The sequence below is a fragment of the Diabrotica undecimpunctata genome, chromosome 6 (genome assembly GCF_040954645.1).
Source record: "Diabrotica undecimpunctata isolate CICGRU chromosome 6, icDiaUnde3, whole genome shotgun sequence".
In the NCBI taxonomy this organism is placed as follows: domain Eukaryota; kingdom Metazoa; phylum Arthropoda; class Insecta; order Coleoptera; family Chrysomelidae; genus Diabrotica; species Diabrotica undecimpunctata.
Window position 1 is genome coordinate 10,319,478 of NC_092808.1, and position 25,323 is coordinate 10,344,800.

The 25,323-nt window shown below is 33.6% G+C and overlaps 2 protein-coding genes across 2 annotated transcripts; one reads left to right on the plus strand and one right to left on the minus strand.

The window, feature by feature from the left end:
• Window positions 1–683: 683 nt before the first annotated feature.
• Window positions 684–1,365, plus strand: NP15.6 (NADH dehydrogenase [ubiquinone] 1 beta subcomplex subunit NP15.6). Its single transcript, XM_072536498.1, has one exon. It carries the CDS (start codon window positions 798–800, stop codon window positions 1,227–1,229), a length of 432 nt encoding a protein of 143 aa, XP_072392599.1. The 5' UTR covers window positions 684–797; the 3' UTR covers window positions 1,230–1,365.
• A 2,825-nt stretch (window positions 1,366–4,190) lies between these two features.
• Window positions 4,191–25,323, minus strand: LOC140443113 (uncharacterized). The gene is made up of 5 exons (XM_072534195.1): window positions 25,054–25,323; window positions 12,852–13,053; window positions 8,009–8,192; window positions 5,430–5,528; window positions 4,191–4,794 (listed from the first exon to the last, which is right to left on the minus strand). The coding sequence occupies exons 1-5, from the start codon at window positions 25,236–25,238 to the stop codon at window positions 4,376–4,378; spliced, it is 1,089 nt and encodes a 362-aa protein (XP_072390296.1). The 5' UTR covers window positions 25,239–25,323; the 3' UTR covers window positions 4,191–4,375.

The following is a 25,323-nucleotide window of genomic DNA, read 5'->3' on the forward strand; positions in this document are numbered from 1 at the left end:
CTATGTTTATACGTCCATGGATTTACCAAAGAAGAAAATTATACAAATAAACAAATGTCACGATATCTGTGTTTTATTATGTTATTTTTGGGACATTGTAATGGAAAACAGATTTGGTCGTAAAATAATAAATGAAAACTTTCCTGTACCATAATATATACATACTTTTATGTTATACATATATTTATATATAAAAATGCGCAAGTGTATACTATATTTTTGGAAAGAGAGCATATATTTTTGGCATAGAATAAGTTTTTATTTCTTGTTTTATGACTATATTTATTTTTCATTAAAAGCATACTTTTTGAATTTTGTCGCCTACAATTCGGAGCATATTTTAATTTTTTTTTCCGCCTAAAATAAAATTAGTTTTAGCCCGTCCGCAGTTGGCGCTAAAAACTCTACCCAACTCTTTCTATAGGACTTACCTTACTAGAGGGCTATGTACTCTGATCAGTTCTGTCACTGAAGTTGCTATTATTTCAATTTTCAATCTGTCAAGGAATCTTCTTTTTTAACCTCCACATATGTTTAATCACTACCCTAAAATTTTTGACCTTATTTACAGAAATAAAGTTGTCTATAAAAATAACTGAAATATTCGTGTGTAAATAATAATAAAAACTAAAGTAAAGAAACATTTTAAAAATGCACTGAATTTCATTTTGGTAAATTTTGACATAATTTGACAAAAGATTTTAACCTATAAAGTTATCTTCAGTTTTTATTCTTATGACATAATAAACTCATAAGTCTGTTTTAGAACTTATTTAAAAGTTTACCCTTTCAGAAAAATGTCAGGGATAATGTCTTCTAGAATTCAAATGATAAGAAGAGTTCTACCAATAGTAGCTCGTAGGTTTGTATCCACTTCCAAAAAGAATAATGTTACAGCAGAAGCAGTAGACAGTGCAAAATCTAAAGCAAAAGCTTCAGAGCAAAGCTGGATAAGTTACGGGTATGAGTACACGTCGAAAAAAGATGACCGAAATGCCATGCATTCAATTATGTTTGCCTCAGTCACCCTATGTATAGTTCTGGGATCATTCTTCTTTGCCTATATGCCAGACTTTAGTTTAAGAGATTGGGCACAAAGAGAAGCCTTTTTGGAATTGCGTAGGAGAGAAGAACAAGGGCTGCCACCAATCGATGCTAATTTTATAGATCCATCAAAAATAACTTTGCCCTCAGATGAAGAATTGGAAGGTGTAGAAATAATTGTTTAAATATTCTCAAGAACTGTATAAATTGTATATTTATGAAGGATGTCAGTGTAATTTTGGTTTGGAAATTATGTATCTACAGACTTTTATAATAGGTACTAATAGTATGTTTCAATCCCTAATAAACGTATAAAAAACAGCTGTGTAATTTTTTGTAAAAATCCAATAATTTAAAAATATTAAATCAGATTTTAGAGTATTTATAGCATTTAGTACAAAATGAAAGTGAATAATATGGTTTCGTAACTAATATTTTATAAAGATAAGACTTAGTCAATATAGTGGTTATTAACAATTTTGGTTTAATCATAGCTGACAGGAGATATATGCAGCTTGAACTTGTTTCTCAGTATTCTTTTTTCATCAAGAAACATTATTTTTCCCCCTTCTTTTATTAAATACCTTTTGTCTGAATACAGTCCTAGTAATAAAACTTACATATAAAGGTTTCATTTTATTAATTTATGATTTGATATTTCATTCATTAAAAAAGACTTCAGCTTCACAAGAAGGGATTTCATTTAGTATAATGTTCTGAAGCTATTTTCTTGTGGCATTTTAAATTAATTAATATTTAAATGGGAATAAGCCACAATTAAAGGTTAAAATACATTTATTGACGTTTCAATTTCCACTTCGGAAATCGTTCGAAAAAAAAATGAGAACGATTTCCGAAGTGGAAATTGAAACGTCAATAAATGTATTTTAACCTTTAATTGTGGCTTATTCCCATTTAAATATTAATTAATTCATTTAGTATGATCCAGCATATTTCCATATTCTGAAATACATTTATCCATTTTTCTAAACCAAAAAAAACAAGACCAAGGAGAAGCAAAACAACCAAATGAAGTCTTAGTAAAAGGAAATATATACAAAAATTATCAATAGGTTCTGTGATTTCCTTATACACTAGTCCACTACATATTTCCTTATACACTCCTTATTCTCTAGACTAGAACAATGGTTGGCAACAGGCAGACCACGGAATGTCGAAAAACTGGACCAGCAAAAGTATTTTGATATTTCAATCACATAAATTTTAGTTTGACCATCCACGCATATAGTTGGCAACACTGTCGACTCACTAACATTAGCCAGCCAATCGTAGTTATGTAATAGAGCTGAGAGCAAGTGAGTGTTGGTGTGACTGTCGCTGTTTGTCTTTTTTGTTGTTCACTTGATAAACTTGTAAATGTTGACCCTTGTGATTTTTATGTTTAATCAATATGGATCATATAAAGCGTAAAGTTGATAGTGAAAATAGGAAGTTTTTGGCTGAATGGATTCACCGGTATTGTTTTACGCATCTTAATAGAGCAGCAGTGGCGTAACTAGTCTGCGCCCCTATTCCTAGACTTATTCCACCCCCTTCCCCAACCACCAAAGAAACTAACGACATTTCTCCATACTTCCTGGATAGTATTTCACTACACTACATTGTACAAGCTATATCCAATTAGAGAAAAATTATTAAAAGAAATATAATTTATTATGTACAGTAATTTTAAAGTCAATTATTAAAAAAATTTTTATTCAACAAATTAATTGAAAGTAAAATTGTTACTAAACATTTCCAAATACCATTAATACAACTGAAGTAAGGATCACATTATATACTTACCATTAATTAATGTTCTTTTTAGGACGATAAAATATAGACTACTTTTTTTTAACAAATATTTACACTCAGATGCAAAAAGACGCAACAGAGAAAATTTAGCCCTATTTTGATATTTTTTTTAGCACACTCTGTATAAATTTATAAATTTTAATTTGGTATAGTCAGTTTTATGATAGAATTTTATATTTGACTTATTGTACGGGGTTAATTAAAACGTGGTTTTATTATCCTAACTTTGCAAAATCCTGTGGAATAATTACGTTTGCGAATTTTCGTAAAACTCTATTTTTCGGTTGCAACCATGTCTCCTAAGCATTGTGTTTTTTGTTTCATGTTAAATATATTTCTCTTTTCTCAATATATAGGCGATGATTTTCTATTACCGCAAGATAAAGCGCGACCCCACTCTGCAATGTGTGTCACGCAATATTTAGAGGAAGTTGGTATTAATAAAATGAGCTGGCCAGCTTGTTCGCTAGATCCGAACCCAATAGAGCACGTTTAGGACATGCTTGGTAGAAATATCAGAAGTCGCACCAGCCTCAATTAACGAACTTCGCTTGGCTCTAGCAAGATGATATTCACACCTCATAGACAGTATAAGCCGACATGTACAGGCAGTTATAGAGGCTAGGGGAGGCAATATAAAGTATTAAGTTATTTTTTAGTAGTTTTTCTTTGTTATTTGCGTACTTAGGTTAAGTTACATTTAAGTTGTTTTTTTTTATGTTTTGTTATTGTTATCATTGTTCATGAAAACCAAGATCATGTCATTGCTTTTAGTCATTATTTAAATACAGTGCTTCTGGGACGTCGACATGACATTCCTTCGATATCAGTGACCAAAGCCCCCATCGTCGTATTACAAATGAATACAGAAGATATTGGTAATAATAGGAAAAGTCGTAAATTGTGGGTGACAAAGTCATTTCGCTTCTAAAAATGAACCAATCCATATTTTCACATGAAACAAAAAACATAATACTTAAAAGACATTGTTGCAACCGAAAAATAAGCTTTTACGAAAATTCGCAAACGTAATTATTCCACAGGATGTTTCAAAATTAGGATAAAAACCATCTTTCGATTAACCCCGTATAATAAGTCAAATGCAAAATTTTATTAAAAAACTCACTATACTAAATTAAAATTTATAAATTTTAACACAGCGTGCTAAATCATCAAAATAGGGCTAAAAATAAAAAAAACTGAAAAAATTTGAATTTGACCAAAATTTTTTCCGTAGCGTTTATTTTTGCATCTGAGTGTATATGACAACACTGGGGTCTGACACACCCCACCCTAAATCAATGAATTAAAAAATAATTAAGTAACTCATCGTGTTTTTATATTTTATTAAACATAAACATCCTAAAAAACAAAAATAAATTATAATAAACCACATGTTAGAAAAGTAATACCAGTTTACTTTTATTAATACCAATCGCTAATTAAATCTTCAGCTGAAGCTGCTAAATCAATGAAAAGGCGAGACGAATTCCTCCGAAATAGACGAATCGCAGCCTTATTCTTTAACATCGGATGAACTAACAAATTCAAATTCACTACTGCTGCTGCTACTGTTCTGTCTCTTGATCTCGGGTTTTGTACTAGATCCTGCGTAACTCCACACGTTCGAGACTAACTGACCGATATTCGATCGAACACTGGCAAATCGAGACGTGTTTCCAGAATCGTCGGTAAAATCTGCGGGGAAAACTGCGGTGTTATCTAGAAACCTTTCTTCCTCTGAAGAACTATCTCCGTTAAAGTGGGACGAATCGATACTCATTTCCTTATGATCTAAATCTGAATCACTCGAAATATCACTTGGGGTTAGGGGTGGTATGAGATCTTCTTCTTCTATATCTCTGTCGCCCTCGGCCATGTCTAGAAACGAAGGCATCGTACTTATTCCACTGATAAGTGAATTTGACACTGAATCTGTAATTAAACAAAACCATATTATAATGTAGCCGATTTTACAATTGTAGAGTATTGTTGCGTCATCGAAAATAATACGTTTTGTGAATTTTACTACAGATGGCGCCAAACTAGGTCACTGTGGCATTTAAAATTCTGTATGGGATGGGATGGGCCCACCCAAGTTTTTTTTATGTATTTTTGTCTGCTGGTTACGAATTTCGAGGGTGGAATTCGATCCAAGTGGTCAAAAAATTGGTTTTAAATGGGCATTTCCTGCAGATAGGTAACTAAGCAGAATATTTAGATGGAATCAATACTGTCATGGAGCGGAAAAGCAAAAAAAAACAATGAAGTGTAGAAATTTGGCAGATCCGATCGTGACATCTAATGAAAAAGGAAAGAATCTGTAGTATGAATAGGAAAACAAAACATAAATGACCAAAAACCATTACTTTGTAGCTTAGTATGATAGTGTAGCTGAAAATACAAACTTAATTGTTGGTCTTTCTTATATAATTCAGAAATATATGGGATTAAACATGCATCTCCAATTAATATTATAAATAATATTTATATTTGGAGTTAAATTTAAAAAAACATAAATTTTTTAACATTTTTTCTTTCTACACACTTTCTATAGTATAATGATTTACCTGCAGTTCTATCAGTACACAGACTGTCCAAATCAGCATCTCTGTTATTAAAATCTTTGTCGCAGATAAAAGGAACCAACTCTTCTTCGGCTAACGTACCTGAAAGACATAATCAAAATTACTACTAATTATGTGCAAAGAGTAGCGAGGAGGGCAGGCTAACTTTAAATATCAAAAAGACGAAATTCATGAACATTGCAAAAACACAAAGACAAGAGAGGTGAAGGATTCAGGGCGAACTCGTTTAAAATATGAACAGATATAGATACCTGGGAACAGTCGTAACCGAAAATAACATTTATACGTCATAAATCAACTCAAGAATACGAAAAGCCCGATCAACATTTAATAATAACGATCCAAAAAATTATAAGTGTTAATTCACGTATTTCAAATTCCGTTTGTATAAGGTTTTAATATACTCAAGCAAATTAAAAGTGATTGTAGGCATTTGGCGAATGCCTCCGGCCAAATTCCTCTAGGTTCAACCAATCGCTTGCAAAATAGAAGTCGTCATGAGTAGTGATGGCGGGGAGTAGTATTTGAAACGTCAAAATGAATGGAAAAGACTGGTAATACCAACACTCAATGTATAATAACATGTTTCTTCTTATTTAAGTACCGCCTTCGTTCCGAAGATTGGCAATCATCAAGGCTATGCGTACTTTGTAAACTGCTGCTCTAAACGGATGGTTTTTGGGGGGTGTTAAAGCCCATATATCCCAGTTTTAACAACAGCATTGCTGATTCTCTGCACTATAAAATTTTTAATATTCTGCGATAAATCCAGAGCTTCTATTTTCTTGACATTGATCTTCTTTGATTCCATACCATAGTACAGCACTGATAAAACACAACATCCCATGTGTTCCTAGCTTATACAGAATGCTTCTTTGAGAGTTCCAATTAGACGTTTTAATTGTAATGTAAACATAGCAAGGAAATAAAGAAGGAAAAAATAAGGGGTAGTTAGCCTAGAAAAGAGTAATAATTATTTAAGTAATTATTATATATTCCAAATTGATTAAAGAACAAATAATTCATAGCTAGTTAGTAACATAGTTAATGTATACATTTTACATTAAACAAAGATTGAAAACTCGACCTAGTTTAAGTGTATTACACGAGTCTCAAATATCAGGTCGCCACGGTTGTTTAAAAGAAAAAAATCACGTTTAAAAACATAGACCTTCGCTGGAAAATAATACAAGGTACGAATTGTTAAACAAGTGATAAGAATTGAGCTGACTAAGAAGTTTTACATGGCGTGATCCAGTTTAACACATGGAATAGATGGCATAATCAGCGAAAACGTAGAAACAAGTCTCCGCTTCGGACGTGACAAAAGAATCTAAGGTACGAGTTGGCAATAGATAAAAAAAAACAGAAGTTGGTCAAACGAGGAGTAGCGTTCTGGCAACCGAGCCAGAGGGTATCCGGGCGCATCCGGTGCCAGTGGTACCTCGGCAGTCGGCAGTCAGCGCGGCAAGCGTTAGCTAAATCATCGTGATATTCGTGTGAGACGGAAGGTAGAGATTCGAAAATACGAATTTTTCGTCTCGCTCAGTACCGCCATAACGTACAGTGAATTCCAGCGTTCATCCAGACTATTCCAGAGTTCCAGTTTGGACTACAAGGCGTATTCATTAGCTAGGGCCTAAGTACGCTAAGGTAACGAACAATGTTTACTAACCATTTCGGGAACAATTAATAGTAGGTTGTCCGCCTTTTAAATTCCCTTAGTAAAATCTCTTCTCGTCTCCCTTCGCAAACAATAATAACCACTAATAGCTCATTGTACGTTTGTGTAGTAGTTGTAAAATTACGATTTGTTAATTATACAGTAAGTTGAAAGTGGCTTGTTTTATTTTACCGTTAGATAGAGACAAGAAGGGAACACATTTTTGCTTTGTACATCTTCCTGGCTTCTAACGCAAGCCCATAGCCTCTGACTCTTTACAGGGCCTGCATCGGAGTACCCTTCAGCCCCTATCCTGTTTGTCTTCCTACCCTCTTGTAAATCTGCGAGGGCGAAATCACGACCTATTCGAACTAGTGGACCAGTATGCCTCAAATTCGCTCGGACAGCTAAATCTCCTTTAAACACAGGGGATATTTCAGTGGTGACAGTGCTAAGCATCCCTTAGCTCTCAATCTTAGATTATTACAGCTTCAATCTGGATTTATTACATAATCGACGATTCAAAACATCTAATTGGAACTCCCAAAGAGTCACCCAGTATATATAACGAATATACAATACACAAATAATATTAAAAGGAACAGAAAATCATTGTTAATCGACATTTTATTTTGTATAAATTTTTCACGATGCGACCAATCACCGGTGGCCCTAGTAGTCTCGGTGTATCAAAGTTGGTAGTACGTAATTTATGACAGATGGTTAAATAAAAAGAAACAACGCCATACATAAAAAGCATATAAAAAGAATAAACACTTAATACAAAAATAAATTAAAGAAATCGATGACCAGGAACTTGTAATAAATACAGAAAAAAAAATGAAGTAATGATTTTTGGTTATAAAAATCGTAAATATTAATAAAAAAATATAATTACCTTTTACGTTAAAGGTATATTTAATTCCATTGACTATTTTCGAGGTTACTTCTTCTGGTAGTAATTTAATACCTAATGGTATGAAGAAACTTAGTAATAAGAGTAGGTAGCATATTAGATATCCTGATACGCTTCTCGCGATAATGTTGATAATCAAAAACACTATCGACATACCCACGCAAAACTAAAAAACAAATATATAAAAATTAGTAAACCACATTGACAAAAAATTCGTCGCAAAGAGTATCGTATAATTTCAAAAACAAAAAAGGATTTAAAGGTAATATCCACAATTTTTGGCAATGTGTTTTAAAATACGTAGGCGATCTCGTTTAGATCTTGATTCAAAATTAGAAAAATATTACAAAAACATTACTAAAAATCGCGCTAGGTCCTTTTTTATATACAGGATGAGTCATAACTATTGGGACATAAACTAAGGACAGGTTATTTGGACCAAAATATGACTATTGGGCCAAATATGCCTTAATAAAATGTTGCTGAGAAAAAAGATACAGGGTGTTAAAGTTTATTTTTGTTTTTGGTTTTTTGCTAATAGTTTCCCTGTATATTTATAAATTGCTATCAAAATTGGCACAGAGGCATAATCTTAGACAAGAAATAGTATTTTATTTACAATTTTACGTTTTCTCATAGAGGGCGCCACGTGGATCATTCCTAATGATCAAATTGAGTCTAAACTTTTTCTGATGAAACTTAGTAATTTTTATTAGAAAATATGACGTAAACATCATTTTTACGTAAAATTGGTACTCTTGTTTAAACATGATAATTTCAACCGTTTTCGATAAAAACGCAGTCGAACTGCTTAGAGTCTTAAAAAAGGATTTCAAATATTATTTCATTTATGAAAAGTATGCTTTGGACTGTCAGATAATTGTTGTTGGTAAATATCATTTGTTCAGAGTAAATTATTTTTGATGTGACAGTGTAGTGTAATGTTGCATTTTTTAAAAGTAATCATTACTTTTTTTGATTGAAATGCCTCGTCACAATCATTTTACTAATGAAGAAATGCGAGATATGATTTGCGTATACGCACAAGAAAATTTTTGCAGTCGCTCGGCAGCCAGAAGGTATGGAATGTTATACACAAACAGAAGGCAACCAAATCACAAAACTTTTGCAAGATTATACCGTAGTTTAGGTGAAACTGGGTCATTTCACACTAAAAATCGGGGTGGTCGACCGAAACAAATCACACCTAATCAAGAAGATGAACTTTTGGTTCGAGTAGATGAAAATCCTGAAATAAGTTCACGACATCTATCAGCAGCAACAGGAGTAAGTCAGTCGTCTATTGTTAGAATTCTAAAAAAAGAGAACCTCCATCCTTATCACTTCACTCCTGTTCAAAATTTACTTCCAACAGATCTTCCACGACGGTTACAGTTTTGCCAACGTATTCTGAATAAACATCGCAATGACAGACACTTTATTAAAAATATTATGTTCACCGACGAAGCAACTTTTACCAGACGAGGGGTTTTTAATTGGCGAAATAGTCATTATTGGGAAGAAGAAAACCCGCATGCTATTAAAGCTAGACATTTTCAGCATGAGTTTAAATTGAATATTTGGTGTGGCATTATAGGCGACCAACTACTAGGGCCTTATGTTCTTCCTCCGAATTTAAATGGAGATTCTTATTTATTCTTTTTGGAAAATACTCTTAGTGATATTTTAGATGATCTGTCACTGGATGTAAGAAGAAAAAGGGGTTTATGCAGGATGGAGCGCCACCTCATTTTTCATTAGCTGTTAGAAATCATCTTAATGACGTATTTCCTCAACGATGGATTGGCAGAGGCAGTGATTTTCAATGGCCACCAAGAAGTCCTGAGTACAACCCGCTAGATTTTTATTTTTGGGGACATATGAAGTCCTTAGTTTATGCCAATGAAATTAATACACGAGACGAACTTTGGAGATACATTCAAAATGCAGCTAATCTTATAAGGGGACAGAATAATATTTTTTTTAACGTCCGAAAATCCTTTATAAAAAGAATTAGAAAAGGCATAGAAATCGGAGGAGACCATGTAGAACATTTAATTTGAGTTTTTGTGAGTTCTTTTAAGTTAAAGTGTGTTTAGTTTTGATTTATAGTCAAAACGGAAACCTTACGTTAGTTGCAACTTTGTTTATTAGTTTGGTATTTGATAGTGGAATTGTAAATAAAATACTATTTCTTGTCTAAGATTATGCCTCTGTGCCAATTTTGATAGCAATTTATAAATATACAGGGAAACTATTAGCAAAAACCGAAAAACAAAAATTAACTTTAACACCCTGTATCTTTTTTCTCAGCAACATTTTATTAAGGCATATTTGGCCCAATAGCCATATTTTGGTCCAAATAGCCTGTCCTTAGTCTATGTCCCAATAGTTATGACTCACCCTGTATACGTTTACTTTGCTAGAACAAGGACCCTGCTGAAGAAAGACGAAGATGCCCTGAAAAGTTTTGACAGGAAAGTGCTCAGGAAAATTTTTGGGTCTGCCCGGGAACAGTATGAGGGGATACAGAATCCGTTCAGATGTGCCTAGATTATGTTTGAAAATATTTGCAGTCGCCCAGTTGAAGTTTTCATCGAATTGTTGATCAGTCCATGTGGACCAAGACTCAAACAAAACATCGGATATGGCTATTAAAAAAGGAGTAAGGCAAGGTTGTATACTGTCTCCAATGCTGTTCAATTTATACGTAGAAAAAGCCTTCGCAGAAGCAGTGGCAGACTCTAATAAGGGTATTAAAGTTAACGGCATATTTATTAATAACATCAGGTATGCCGATGATACAGCCATAGTGGCAGATAACATCGAAGATCTTCAATGCCTTTTAAATGATCTAACTCTTGCAAGTGAAGCTCGGGGTTTGAAAATAAATATGAAGAAGACAAAAACAATGATTATAAGTAGAAATAATTACCCCAAAACAAAGATATATGTCTCTGGAGAAGAAATCGAACAGGTCAGGCAATTTAAATACTTGGGTTGTTTGCTGAACGTGGGTTGGGACCCTGAGAATGAAATAAAGAGCAGAGTTGAACAAACCAGAAATGCTTTTTTCATGCTTCGTAAGTTTCTGACCGATCGCAAATTGGACTTCAACCTCCGATACAAGATGCTTAAGTGTTACGTGTGGCCTGTTCTCTTGTACGGAATGGAGCATGGACGTTAAAGGCCAGTTCCATTAACAAACTTGAAGTGTTTGAAATGTGGTGCCTGCGTCGAATGCTTAGAATATCATGGACGGACAGGGTCAGAAATGAGGAAGTACTCAGAAGAGCGGGCTTACAGGATAGGGAACTTTTTAGTTATGTAAAAAGTAAGAAGACTGCATACTTGGGACACATATTACGAGGAGAAAGATATACTTTTCAGCAACTGATACTCGAAGGGAAGATAGAGGGTAGGAGAGGTCTGGGACGTAAAAAAATGTCATGGCTGCGCAATTTTCGACAATGGATAGGAATCCACAGCTATGAAATGCTTCGCAATGCTGCTAAAAACAGAATTATTTAATCCTGACTATTTAACATCTCACCTGACAAGACGATGTACGGTGGACACCTACGCAGAAATGCACGGCACCTTAAGAAGAAGATGGCTATTATGACAAATCATAATGTGTTATCTTTTATTGGCAGACTTATGCATCCTTCGGATATAGCAATATTTGCTTGAGCGACTGAAACCATAAAATAGTTTATGAGGAAAAATCACGTTTCGCCCCGTCCAGTGTTTTGCACTTGGGTAGGTAGGTATATTTTATTTTCAAACCAGCGAAAGCAGATTTTGCGAAACAAGAATATTTTTAGTATAACCATAGCTACTACAACAGCGTTGACTTAAATTCAAATAGTGAATTGCAAATGAGGTTGTGACTTCGTCAGTGTTCTTTCTAAACTTTTTTTTACCATGTAACGTCCGTGGTATGATAATAATTCTGCAGCCAGCCATAGAGCCAGTGGAAACCTCTAACCCATTTGAAGATTTACAAAGCTGTGTAGTAAAACGTAAGCGACATTTTCAATACCTCTCTGATGATGCCAAACGTATGCTGAAACATATTTATGGAGGACTGTGTTCTGAAGTCTCTAAATCAGAAGCAATTGCAGAAACCTGTTTGGAAATCAGAGTGCCCAAAGCAACCTGCTACAGGATTATAGAAGAAACATCTTCAAGACAGAGGAGAAAGCATTGTGGCAAATTCCGACAAATAGAACCACACTTAATTGAACCTATAACCAGAACATTATACAAAAATGTGAATTGAATTGTGAAAGTGAATTGGTTCGAAAGGACATTCTCTCATGTTTAGCAACAAAACTTCGATAATTTTTTAAAGCCAATAACTTTAAGTACAAAACTATAGACAAGCGCCAGACACTAACGGAAAGTACTAGAATAATTTCCACTAGCAGAACCCACTTTCCCTAGCATAGTTAAAGATTCTTTTTGGCATGTGGTTCCAAATGGGAAATGTACAACTCAATCGGCTACAAGACTACTGGAAAAAAGATGAACTGTTTGCTATTCCCGGTATAAAAATACATGAGCAGAAATAAATTCATGATCATTATGATTTTCAACAAATGCACGTCATGAACGAGATCCTGGTTATGGGAATCGTTTACATAAAATCAGAAATCTTTAAGATTATTTCAATAAAAGAATGGATGAAATTTATTACCCTTGAAAATCGTTATATCATTTTTAGGAGCGTTTAATATTCGTTCCAATTGTAACCCAATTTAGTTGGTAAAAAAAATTAAAAAATATATATATAATAATAATAATATTTAAATATACTTACAGTGAGCGAATTTTCATTCCTAAACGCTTTCATCCCATAGAATATGTCCATTATGACTATATACGTATTATTCACCATATCAGCTGACTTTATAGGTTGTTCTATTTGTCTCGAATGTGGAAAAAATGTATCGAACAAAAAGAGAATTAACAATATAAAGAATATGAGACCAACAATTTTGATCTGCCATTGCACCATTAACCTAAAAAAGGAGGAAATACATCACAAAGAAAGAAATTTTAAATGATCATCATTTATCCGCTTTTTTTGCTAAAAAGCGATCGTCGTCGGAAAGTTTCAAACATCTGATTTTTCCTGTTATCAATAAAAGAATAAAAAATAAACTATATGTTTAATTATCATAATATATCTGCTTTCTATAGACTTGTTGATTTTTGTCAAAACGAACATTTTGCAATAATGAACTCAATGTTCCAACTACCCGACAGAAGATTATATACTTGGAGATCTCCAGCAGACAACAAAGACCGCGTAGTCAGAAATCAAATAGACTATATGTATATTAGTCAAAAATAGATACAAAAACTCAATCAAAGCAGTAAAAGCATACCCCGGAGCAGATGTCAACTCAGACCATAATCCGCTAATAGCTAGAATACACGTGAAACTCAAAAATATTGTAATTCCTAAAAATAAACCATCGTTTGATTATACAAAATTAAGAAAAAGAGAAATATATCAAAAAGTGATCAAACAACATCAGAAGATGTCAATCAAAAGTGGAGCAATATTCAGAAGGCATTACTAAAGCTGCAGAAGAAAATTTAAAGCCTGAAAAGACAAATAAAAAACAGAAGTGGATGACTTCAGAAATTCTAGCATTAATGGAACAGAGGAGAAAAGCCAAAGGTAGAAATGAACCAAAATATCAAAAACTACAAAGTAGAATTATTAAAATAGAGATAAAAAAGGCCAAGGAAAAGTGGTTAACAGATCAATGCATAGAAATAGAAGAGTATGACAGAAAATACGACAGCTTTAATATGCATAAAAAAATTAAAGAACTAACAAATAAAAAAAGCGAGCACACAAATAAAAAAAGGAGATATAGAGGACACCCAGTTTGGATTCAGAGGAGGACTAGGAACGAGAAAGGCTCTGTTCGCTTTTAACGTTCTCGTGCAAAGACGACTAGATATGAACCAGAATCTCTGTCTGCTTTATAGATTATCAAAAGGCTTTGGGTATCAAAAGAATGAGGATAGTCGAGATATACGGGTTATTGTCAATCTGTACTAGAATCAAAAAGCAAAGGTTAGAATCGGAAATGTCGATACAGAACCTATAGAAATCAAAAGAGGGGTTAGACAGAGTTGCGTGCTGTCTCCATTGTTATTCAATTTGTACGGTGAAGTTATTTTTATGGAAGCAATATCAGAGGAACAACAGGAAATATCAATAAACGGAAAACTCTTGAACAACATAAGATTCGCAGACGACACCGCTATTTTTACAGACAATCTAGAAGCACTGCAACGCTTAGTAAATAGATTACATTAAGTCAGTATAAAATATGAACTACAAATGAACGTTAAGACAACCAAGTTCATGATTATTTCTAAGCAACATACAGTAGTAAGGCTAGATATCGAGGGAAAACAAGTAGAAAGAGTGAATAACTACAAATATCTGGGAACCTGAGTAAATGAAAACAATGACTAAGGTAGAGAAATAAGGACACGCATTGAAATTGCAAGACAAGCATTTATAAAAATGAAAACAATGTTTGTTAATCGAGATCTTACTCTGGAGCTGAGCAAGAGCCTTAAGATGCTACGTGTTGTCGACTTTGTTGTATGGAATGGAAAGCTAAACACTAAAAGTGGATAATATAAAGAAGTTGGAATCATTCGAGATGTGGTGCTACAGAAGGATTTTGAAAATATCATGGACCCAACGAGTTACAAATGCAGAAGTGTTAAGAAGACTACAAAAGGATTGCGAGGTCATAAAGCACATCAAAACAAGAAAGCTGGAATATTTAGGCCACATTACCAGAAGTGCGAAATATGAGATATTAAGATTCATAATGCAAGGTAAAATCAAGGGTAAAAGATCCATAGGAAGACGAAAAATTTACTGGCTAAGAAACCTAAGAGTGTGGTATAGTTGCGGCTCAGTAGATCTTTTCAGAACAGCCGCCAATAAGGTACGGATAGCTGTGATGATAGCCAACCTCCGATAGGAGAAGGAACTACAAGAAGATGAATCTGCTTTCTACCCTTATTAGAAAAAATCGTATAATTGTAAATTAAAGCGGATAATTGATTCAAATCATCTTTTAATGAAGTGAATGAATGTTAATTAACATTAAATAACATACACTTTTTTTAGAAATATGCTTTATTGTCACTGAAAATTATTGAACAATTTTATGGACAAAGCTAAAAAAAATCAGTCAAAAAGTACAAAAAGTATAAAAAGTATAAAACAAAAGCAAATATAATAAAAAGACAGAACAATACAATTTTAAATTAGTAAAATTATTGTATCACTTACATAATTTGTACAGACAACAACAAATGAGACAAATTGTAGACACTGCTTGAGACACCCAAATGTAATTATAAACAATACTAATTTTGTTTCTTTGCTATACATTAAGAAACTCGTCAACTGAATAATATGGTCTTTCAGAGAGATAGATTTTTTTCATCTTACGAAACTTAATGAAAGATGTTGCGGATTTAATTTCTCTTGGAAGGTGATTATAAAGTTTTTTTGCACTATATAGAATAGAATTCTTTACTAGCTGAGTGGACGGGATCGGTAAATAAACGTTACAATCCGAATTTTTAATGGAGTAGCCATGATCAGGTCTATCGGGAAAAATGTTTAGATGCTTGCGAATCAAACAAACCGTTTCCAAAATAAATAAAGAGGGAAGCGTCAAAATTCCGTGATTTTTGAAGTAGGTCTTGCAATGAGTTGTTTGTTTGAGACCAAATAGATAACGAATTGCTCTTTTTTGTAACTTAAAAATAGTATCACATTGGGCCGCTGTACTAGAACCCCATATCGAAGATGGGACTCGAACAATGAGAAATATGCCATTTTGACAGAAGATAAATTTAGTTCCTTCGAAACAGATCTTATTGCAAAGCAAGCTGAGGCTAGTTTCTTCCTTAAGGAGTCAGTATGCAAGGACCATTTAAGATCGCTGTCGATAAAAATACCTAGAAATTTCACGGAATTAACGATACTGATTTGGCTCCCATTCAAAAGCAAGGGTTGAATGACTCCTTTATAAGATAATGCTACTGTCTTATCCACGTTAAAGCTAAGTAAGTTGGAGTCTGACCAAGTCTTGATTATAAGCAAATCAGCGGTTATAATTGAATGAAGCGTTGAAATATTAGAGCTGCCCCAAGTAATACTGGTATCATCAGCAAATAGAAAAATTTTCCCTTTAATTTTCAAGTAAGTGATGTCATTAATGAAAAGTAAAAAAAGAATGGGACCTAATACTGAACCTTGCGGTACTCCACACTCAATGTCTTTACAACTAGAGTCGGTGTCTTTTATTCTAACCAATTGTTTCCTACCTACCAAGTAAGTTTTGAACCAATTCAAAGACACACCCCGAATTCCATAGAAAGTTAATTTTTTTAATAGAATGTCGTGATTTACGCAGTCAAAGGCTTTGGAATAGTCGCAGAAAACGGTGGCGGAGGAGAGGTTACTATTTAGTGATAGATATACCTCATGTAACACAGAAAACATGGCATCACTAGTACATTTATTAGACAAAAAGCCGAACTGATTTTGCGATAAAATATTATGTTTAAGGAGAAAGGGCATAAGTCGAGCTTTTATAAGCCTTTCAATAATTTTTGATAGTGCTGGTAACAAGGCAATAGGTCTATAGTTGCAGGCATCAGATTTGTCTCCACCTTTATGAAGAGGAATAACGATGGCAGTCTTTAGGCAGTTAGGGAATGTTCCTTTTTCAAGGGAATCATTTAGGAACTAGCGAGACCATGACCTCCAATACATTATGCGGAAGATTTGAGAAAATTTTAATAGATAATCCATCTGTACTACAGGACGATTTGCTTTTTATACTACGAATTGTTCGAATGAGTTCAGTCTTATCAACTGGTCTTAAAAAGAAGGTATCAGCAATGTTTTTTGAATTAGGGAGATAGGAAACTGGATCTTGTTGTGGCGAAATAGTTGAGGTTATATTTTTACTCACATTAATAAAGTAATCATTTAGATTTTCGGGGTTAGGAAAAGAAAAGGTTTGATTCGCTGCACTGGTTTTATTTCGAAAATCGTTTATTATTGACCAAGTTTCTTTTGAAATATTTTTGGAGCTTGTTAGGCGATTATGAAAGTAGGATTTTTTGGCTACTTTGAGTAGTTTTAGATAGCATTTTCTGTACGTATTGATATAATCAGAGATGGGGATAGTGTCATTAATTTTTTTAATATATAGCAGAGAACGCATATTCTTCGCAGATATGCGAATGCCTTTGGTAATCCAAGGTTTGTAATGTTTTGGCCTGATGTATACTAGAGGAAATGCTTTATTAAAAATAGATACAACTCTATTTAGAAAATCACTAACATTACAGTCGATGTCCCCGGAAGAAAAACTCCAGTCAGAAGTCAAGCATGAATTATAGAATTTACGAAAGTTTTGAGTGGAAAAAATCCTACCTAATCGTGGGGTGTTTTTAAACTGCTAAACTTGGTATATACCATATATAGTGGAAAATCAGAAACCACATAATCAATTGTCGAGGATGATGTTTTTGAGATTCTTGTTGGAGAATTAACGTGCATTGTGAGACCATATGATTCAAAAATAGTTACCAAAGACTGTTGGGTCGCTCAAACAGCAGCTTAGTCAATATTAAAATCACCACATAAAATTTTTCTGCTTTTAATGGGCAGAATATCTAACAAATTTAGCAGGCTCTGAAAAAATAGTTCAGTATCAGAGCTAGGTGATCTATAAATGCAAATAATGTATAGGTTAAATTTCTTATTATAAATCAAAGAAAATTCGAAGTAGTTTTCACCCAGCAAAAATATTTCGAGACTGAAGAAAAATCATTGTTATTAGAAAGAATCAGAGTGCCACCATGAGCTGAACTTGGACGATCATACCTAGCAATTGTGGTATAGTCTTGAATGAAAATTGGCTCCTCATTAACTTCAAGCCAGTGCTCCGTCACTGCAACTAACTGGGAAAACCCTAATTCTTCCAGAAACAAAAATAACTCGTCTGTCTTATTTCTAATCGATCGAATATTGATAAGTACCATACCAAAGTTGCTAGCAGTTGAATTTGAGGATTCTAGACCCTCAGAACACGTCGAAACATTTAAAAATTTCGCCTTGGAGAAGCGGTGGAAAAGTAATTTTGATGACATTCCCTTGATCTTTGCAGATGGATAATTCTTTCAGCAGCGATAAAGGACCTAAACGCAGCTAGATCTTCGTCTACCTTAGCTGGACCAATTCCATAGGCATCATGAAATTTCAAATAAATTTTTCCCAGATCTTCTGTAGTCGTGGAAAGTCCTTCAGAAGCCAAGAATAGTTTGATGCTTGTTTTCGTAAAACCACCATAACAAACCGCAGGTTGGTCGTACAGGAAGGCGAGATGCAGTTTGATGGCTTTTAATATCTCTGGTTCTCTTAATCTTGCTAGAAGATATCGATTGTCGGAAGGGTCCGTGTTCAAGGTTAATCTAACCTTCTGTGGGGTCAAAGGGTCCAGATTTACAGTAGGCATTGCAATATTTTCTTTTGCAAAATTAATGTGAGAATAAGTATGCGGATTTGATTTGCAAATTTCAATTGCATGTTTATCTGAAACTACATTTATCTTTTCCCCTGTATTTTTGTTATCATTCAAAATGGTTAATGAATTTTCTTGGCTAACGGGGCTTCTAGTATTCTCCATGGATTTGTTGTTTAATTCTGGAGATGACTCTAAATTCCGTGGTGCAGAAGTTTAAGATTCAATAGACATCATTTTACATCTTTTTTTGTTTTTTTTTTATAAACTAAATTTTTGCTAGAATATTTTTTTGATAAATACTTCGTCTGAAAACGTGATTTTTACTTTCACTTGCAATTAACTCAAAAACTTTGTGAAAAATTCTATAGAATAAAAATTGCTTAGAAAAAATGATCCATATCCGGACTTATTTTGAACACACGTTTTTTGACCCCCCAAGGAAAATTACAGTCCAAAACGGTCTTTTACTGAGTATACTGGCCAAATTTTCAAAACGGTAATTCGTTCCCAAACTGCTTTAGATGTATATAACCGCAAACAATGAAAAAACTCGGCTTCTAATATCTTACTGACAATATAAATCAAATTGCCGATAACGGTACAGTATTGTGAGATTTTTAACTTCAACCTTGATGTGCCATCATGGACTGCGATTAACGAACAAATGGTACAAATAATGAAGCTTTTTATTTTCAATATTAAAATTTGGGCAGTAAGAAACCGATTCAGAGAAATCACTGAATTTATTGTCTTGTACATTTCAAATAAACAAAAACCTTTTTAAACAGGTACCTAACCATCCATTGATGAATAACAGTAATAGAAGTGATAGGTAATCAAACAAAAATCTCTTGTTTATTTAAACGGTTTGGATTTTCCTGGTATTTATTACCTACTAATCACTATGAGTACTGTAAATATGACAAGAATGGAATGAACTAATATACAAAAACACAATGTCACACTGATAAACGATTTGGTAGATCATATATTATTATCTACTACTAAAAAAATAGTGTGTGCATTCGGGAACGGACGTTCACGCGTCAGGGAATACGTTTGATTAAACTGTTTTATCAATTATAAACTTATCAAAACTATAGTATCTATAACTGTTTATCAAAAATATATAGCATTTAGAGATCGTAGGAGTGTTTCAACCAAGAGTAAAGCTTTTTTTATATGCTACACAAATGAGTTTGAATAATATGTTGTAATACAATTAATATCTGGCATCACTGCCACCCGATGACATAGGATGGTCCTGTCAATTGATATTCAGTCATTAGATTTCAAGCTATGGACATATCATTTTGTTGTAACCTATATTTAAGAAGTTATTGTTCTTTTCGGTTCTAGAATAATATAATTTGCAGCATCCAAGGGCATGGTCGTTGGAAGTACCTACTTCCCCCATAAGAATATCCATAAAGTAACATGGACGTCGCCTGATGGTACAACCAAAAATCAAATAGATCACATCCTAATAGAAACCAGACACTTCTCTAATCTAATGGATGTACGTACTTATCGTGGAGCTAATATAGATTCAGACCACTTCTTAGTAGGCGCAAAAATAAGAGCAAGAATCTCAAATGCAAAAAAAGAAAAGGGCAAGAAAAGTACTCGCTACAATTTAAAACTCTTGAAAGAGCCCCGTGCACTAGAAAGGTATCAAAATTACCTTGAACATGAAAGCACAACAGATGAGAATTTAACAGCTAGCGAGCAATGGGATATATGTAGAAGAACAATTAAGGAAGCGGCAAACAACGTCCTAGGACCAGAAGAATCCACTCCACGCAACAGTTGGTTCGACGATGAATGTGAAGATATCACTAGAAGAAAAAATTATGCATATAAACTTATGCAACAAAGAAGAACACGGGATAAGGAGCAAATGTACAAAGATCTTAGGAAGGAGGAAAAACGCATACGTCGAAGGAAAAAGCGGACCTTCGAAAACCAGATTATGCAAGAGCTTCAATCATTAAAGGGGCAAAATGAAACTAGAAAGTTCTATAATATCTTAAATAAGACAAGAAAAGAATTTAAACCACGGCTGACGATGTGTAGAGACAAAAATGGACATATAGTCAGTACCGCTGACGCAGTACAAAGCAGATGGGTTGAGCACTTCAAAGAACTACTTGGTACCGAAGTGGAAAATGATGCGTCACCCCAAAAACCAAGAAATAACACTCACGTAGAACCTCCTTCAATATTTGAAGTGAAAGACGCTTGTATCCCCGCAGAGCTCATCAAACATGGAGGTAACAGCATTATGCACCAAACTCACAACATAATAGTCAAAGTCTGGGAAGAAGAACAAATGCCAGAGGAATGGTGCACTGGAATCATATGTCCACTGCACAAAAAGGGAGATTTGTTGGAATGTAAAAATTATAGGGGTATAACTCTTCTGAATACAATGTACAAAATATTCTCCAACACCCTGTACAGCCGTTTAAGTACGTACGTGGAAGAAATCCTTGGTGAGTATCAAAGCGGTTTTAGGCCAGGTAGGTCAACAATTGACTAGATTTTTGTGCTACGTCAAATCTTAGAAAAAACCAATGAATTTAATATTGACACGTTCCATCTCTTTGTGGACTTTAAGTCAGCGTATGATAGCGTCCTAAGAGGTAAATTATACGAAGCCATGAATGAACTTAACATTCCCCATAAATTAATAAGGCTCGTAAAAACAACTATGAGTAAAGTGATCTGCAGAGTGCAAATACAAGGCGATATGTCACAAGCGTTTGAAACATATGCAGTGTTAAGGCAGGGAGACGCGCTGGCGTGCCTTCTCTTTAATATAGCGTTAGAAAAGACTATAAGAGATGCCGAGTTACACAATAGGGGAACAATCTTTAATAAATCAACGCAGATTATGGCTTACGCTGACGATCTGGATTTGATCGCACGTACTACACGAGGACTTAAAGAGATGACTTCCACCTTCTTGACAGCCGCACAAAATATGGGCCTTAAAATAAACGAGGAAAAAACCAAAATGTTAGCATCTATTCCAAATAACAGAGATAGAGCTAGAAACGCCGAAGAAAACTTCAGTATAGACCAATATAATTTTGAGGTAGTAAATAAGTTTACATATTTGGGTTCTCTCATAACAAACGATAATGACACATCTGAAGAAGTAAAACGGAGGGTACTGCTAGCAAACAAATGTTATTTTGGACTAAGCAAGCAGCTAAAAAACAGAAATTTAAGCCAGAAAAGCAAACTAATAATATATAGAACACTCATCCTAGCAGTGCTGACATATGGGTCAGAAACATGGACCATCTCCAAAACAGACGCAAATCTTCTGCTCGTCTTCGAAAGGAAGATACTAAGAAGAATAATGGGCGCATTCTGTGAGAATGGTATTTGGAGAAGGCGATATAATTTCGAATTGTACGAGAAGTATAAAAAAATAGTAAATGGTAGAGATGTAATATCCTTCATAAAAATAGGTAGGCTTAGATGGGCTGGACATGTGTCAAGAGCAAATGAAAATTACCCACCCAGACGAACTCTATTATCGGTCCCAGTGGGAAATAGGAGTAGAGGCAGACCACGACTGAGATGGAGGGACGGTGTAGACGAGGACGCAAGGAAAATCGGCGCGGCAAATTGGCAACGGTTGGCGATGAACAGAAACGACTGGCGAAATAGACTGGGGAAGGTCAAGGCTCAACTAGAGCTGTAGCACCACTGATGATGATGATGATTGTTCTTTTCGGTAATTATACCGCTCACAGTGATGTGCATTTTATTTATTTCAACCTATAGTTGCTACTAGTTGTATTTACAGTGTAGTTAAAGTACCAGATATGAAGAAACACAGAAATAATCTTATCTCTGTCATGTACCTTACACCCTATAACCTACCACCCCTTATAATGTTAATTTATACAACAAAAATAAACCTCCACACACAAATTGTTTTTACAACTAAAGAATGTTCATCAATATAATCCCTTGATTATTCTAAAGGCCACTTAAAGAGAGTAATCCCAGAGCATGTCAAAAACATACTCTATCGGCAAAATCCACGGGAATTGGAATTCGATGAGGTAAACCAATATTGAGACAGGGATGGTGTGAATTAAGATTCTATTATCATTAAGATAATAGAATCGAAGAGAGAAACAGGTTTAAGAAAGTGAAGCACCAATTATGATGATATGTAATGTAAGGGTTGGATGTGATTTTCCCATTATCCTTGTGACCATCGTTTTCTTCTTCTTTAAGTACCGTCCATTTTATGTATGTTGGCAATCATAATAGCCACTATAACTTTCAAAGCAACTACTCAAAAATCTCAGCCACAAAGAACCTTTTTTATTTCTATAAAGTTGGCAAGGGAAAAACTTTTATTTCATCAGTGTAGTCGTTATGTTCTGTTACTAGTGTTCCCAAGTATGTGTACCTTTTTATTCATTCGATGTTCTGGCCTCGTACCTGGGTTTTGTTACTATTGTTGTTCTACAAGTGGAGCCAATTTGAAATAATACCTGGAGGCTATAAGCACTCTAATCATTTGTATATATTTATCAATCAAGGAATATATAGATTACTTGTTACAAGAGACCAATTACTTCATTTAGGTATCAACTTATCCTCATCATTAAATTATCTAAAAATAGGTACTAAAATCAAAATTTTAAACACCATCATCTCTATAATGTGTTTGTTTTATCATCTCTATAATACCATCAGGGACCTCAATGCCTGTCTGAATTCTGGTTATTTTTGATACACACTTTAAGGCATTTTTCTTGCACATCAAAGCCATTCATGTTCAAATTGTCACAAAAATGGAACTAATAATTGTCTAAACACATCCACAACAACACCAGAAAACAACACTGCACCAAACATAATAGGTATATAAATCAAGTTATTTGTCTACCTTCAAACCAAACCCCACTGATCCTATTAATATGTAAAATGTAGAATTGTCAAATAAAACTCCATCTGCAAACAGTGTAGCACTTTCTGAACTCATGGATACTGCTGAAACAAGAAAGGCTAACACAAACACTTCTTCTCGAATCATAATTCATTCTTCTACTCTGACGAAAGGAAAAAAAAAATTAAAACCAAAAATACATTTACCAAAATTTTAATTACTAAAATTTCAACACAAGAGACTGATAAATTCATTAACAAATCATGTAATTGAACTATTTGATGGCCAAACTCAAATCCTTACATATTATCTGGTAGTAAATTTCTTTGAAAATGTAAGGGGATCCTAAGATCCAATAAGTAAATCAAAAAAGACAAGGAAAGTACTCAACAACTGTTGAAAATATCTTACGTTCACCCATATTACAATAACAACTGAAAAACTTAGTACAAACATCAGATAATGCAAAAATTTAGCCAAAGTCTTTTATAAATAGCTCAAGCACTAGAAAGTGATTCAGATACGTTAATACAATCTTCTCCTAGATTAATGAAGAATAATGTCTTCCTCAGATATAATTAGTCAATGGAATCTTAATAAATTCCACAACTGCTTATAACTTTTCAAAGCCTAAATATCAGAAACAAGTCTAAAAAATGCAAATTGATGTACCACAGGCAGTGTACAACAAACTGGTAGCAATAGTGAGTGAAATTGTAGCTAGTGACATTAAAAATATAAAATCCATAAAATTTTAAACAAAACATCCAGTGCAAGTGTATAACATTATTAAGAAACTCATATTTTTCACCAATTGTAAATTAATATATACCTAAAAATTAATACAATGTAAATCAAACAACTAAAATTATAAGGGAAAAAAAATGTCAAATGGTAAATAATAAAAATAACTATGGTAATCAACTATATCTAGTATTGAAAAGGTTTTTTTTCTTCTTTGTCTATTGAAATTTTAGGTGTTACCCATTGTTATAAGTAGGTAATGCATAGTTGGACATTTTTCAATCAACAAATAGTTTTAAAAATGTATTTAATAAATTACCATACAATTATATATTATTTTTCAGACACATTTTTAATGAAAAGTATAATTTGTTTTTGGTCAATATTATTCAGATCGTGTTTCAAAACAGTCCAATTATAAACAATTATATTTTTAGTTTTATGAACGTTGTTGACTGTGAGGATTCTAATGCTATTTGTGTCAAAAAAATGTTGATGACTTGCAATATAAGAGTTAAGGAAGAATAAAATAAAAATCTTGGTGTGACGCATTAACATCATTTTCATAAATAAAAAGAATTGCCAAATATTATTTCGCAACAATTATTATAATTTGCAATTTACGTTTGTTAAATAGAATAGATTAAGAAACGCTTTTAGATTTCATACGATAAAAATATTTATAGGCCATGATGAGCCAAAAATATAAAATATTTCGTAGTTCTAGTTTGAATTAACGTTTCTTAAGTACTTACCAAAATAAATAATTAAAAACAACAAAAACTATCAAACTGTAGCGAGTATCTTCCCAGCTGAGAACTTCATAGATCTTCTCAAAATACTGTCCATACTTTGTGACTTTTTGTTCTTTGTTGGTTTCTATTCTCTTACTAAAGTAAGGAATTACAACATCAACAAACTTTTGTCTCACAAAATTCATTGTTATTTTTGTAAATAAATAGTCGCAATTGCGGACCCGTGATTCACATTGGCATTGTCACAGAACACTAACCTCGGCGTATTGT

Excerpts from the sequence above, each read along its gene's own strand:
- LOC140443113 (XM_072534195.1), bottom strand. The coding sequence starts at position 25,238 with ATGAATTTTGTGAGACAAAAGTTTGTTGATGTTGTAATTCCTTACTTT. Across the intron at positions 8,193-12,851 it reads GGAATGAAAATTCGCTCACT|TTTTGCGTGGGTATGTCGAT; the intron begins GTAAGTATATTT and ends TTTGTTTTTTAG. Across the intron at positions 4,795-5,429 it reads GTGTACTGATAGAACTGCAG|ATTCAGTGTCAAATTCACTT; the intron begins GTAAATCATTAT and ends GTTTAATTACAG.
- NP15.6 (XM_072536498.1), top strand. The coding sequence starts at position 798 with ATGTCAGGGATAATGTCTTCTAGAATTCAAATGATAAGAAGAGTTCTA.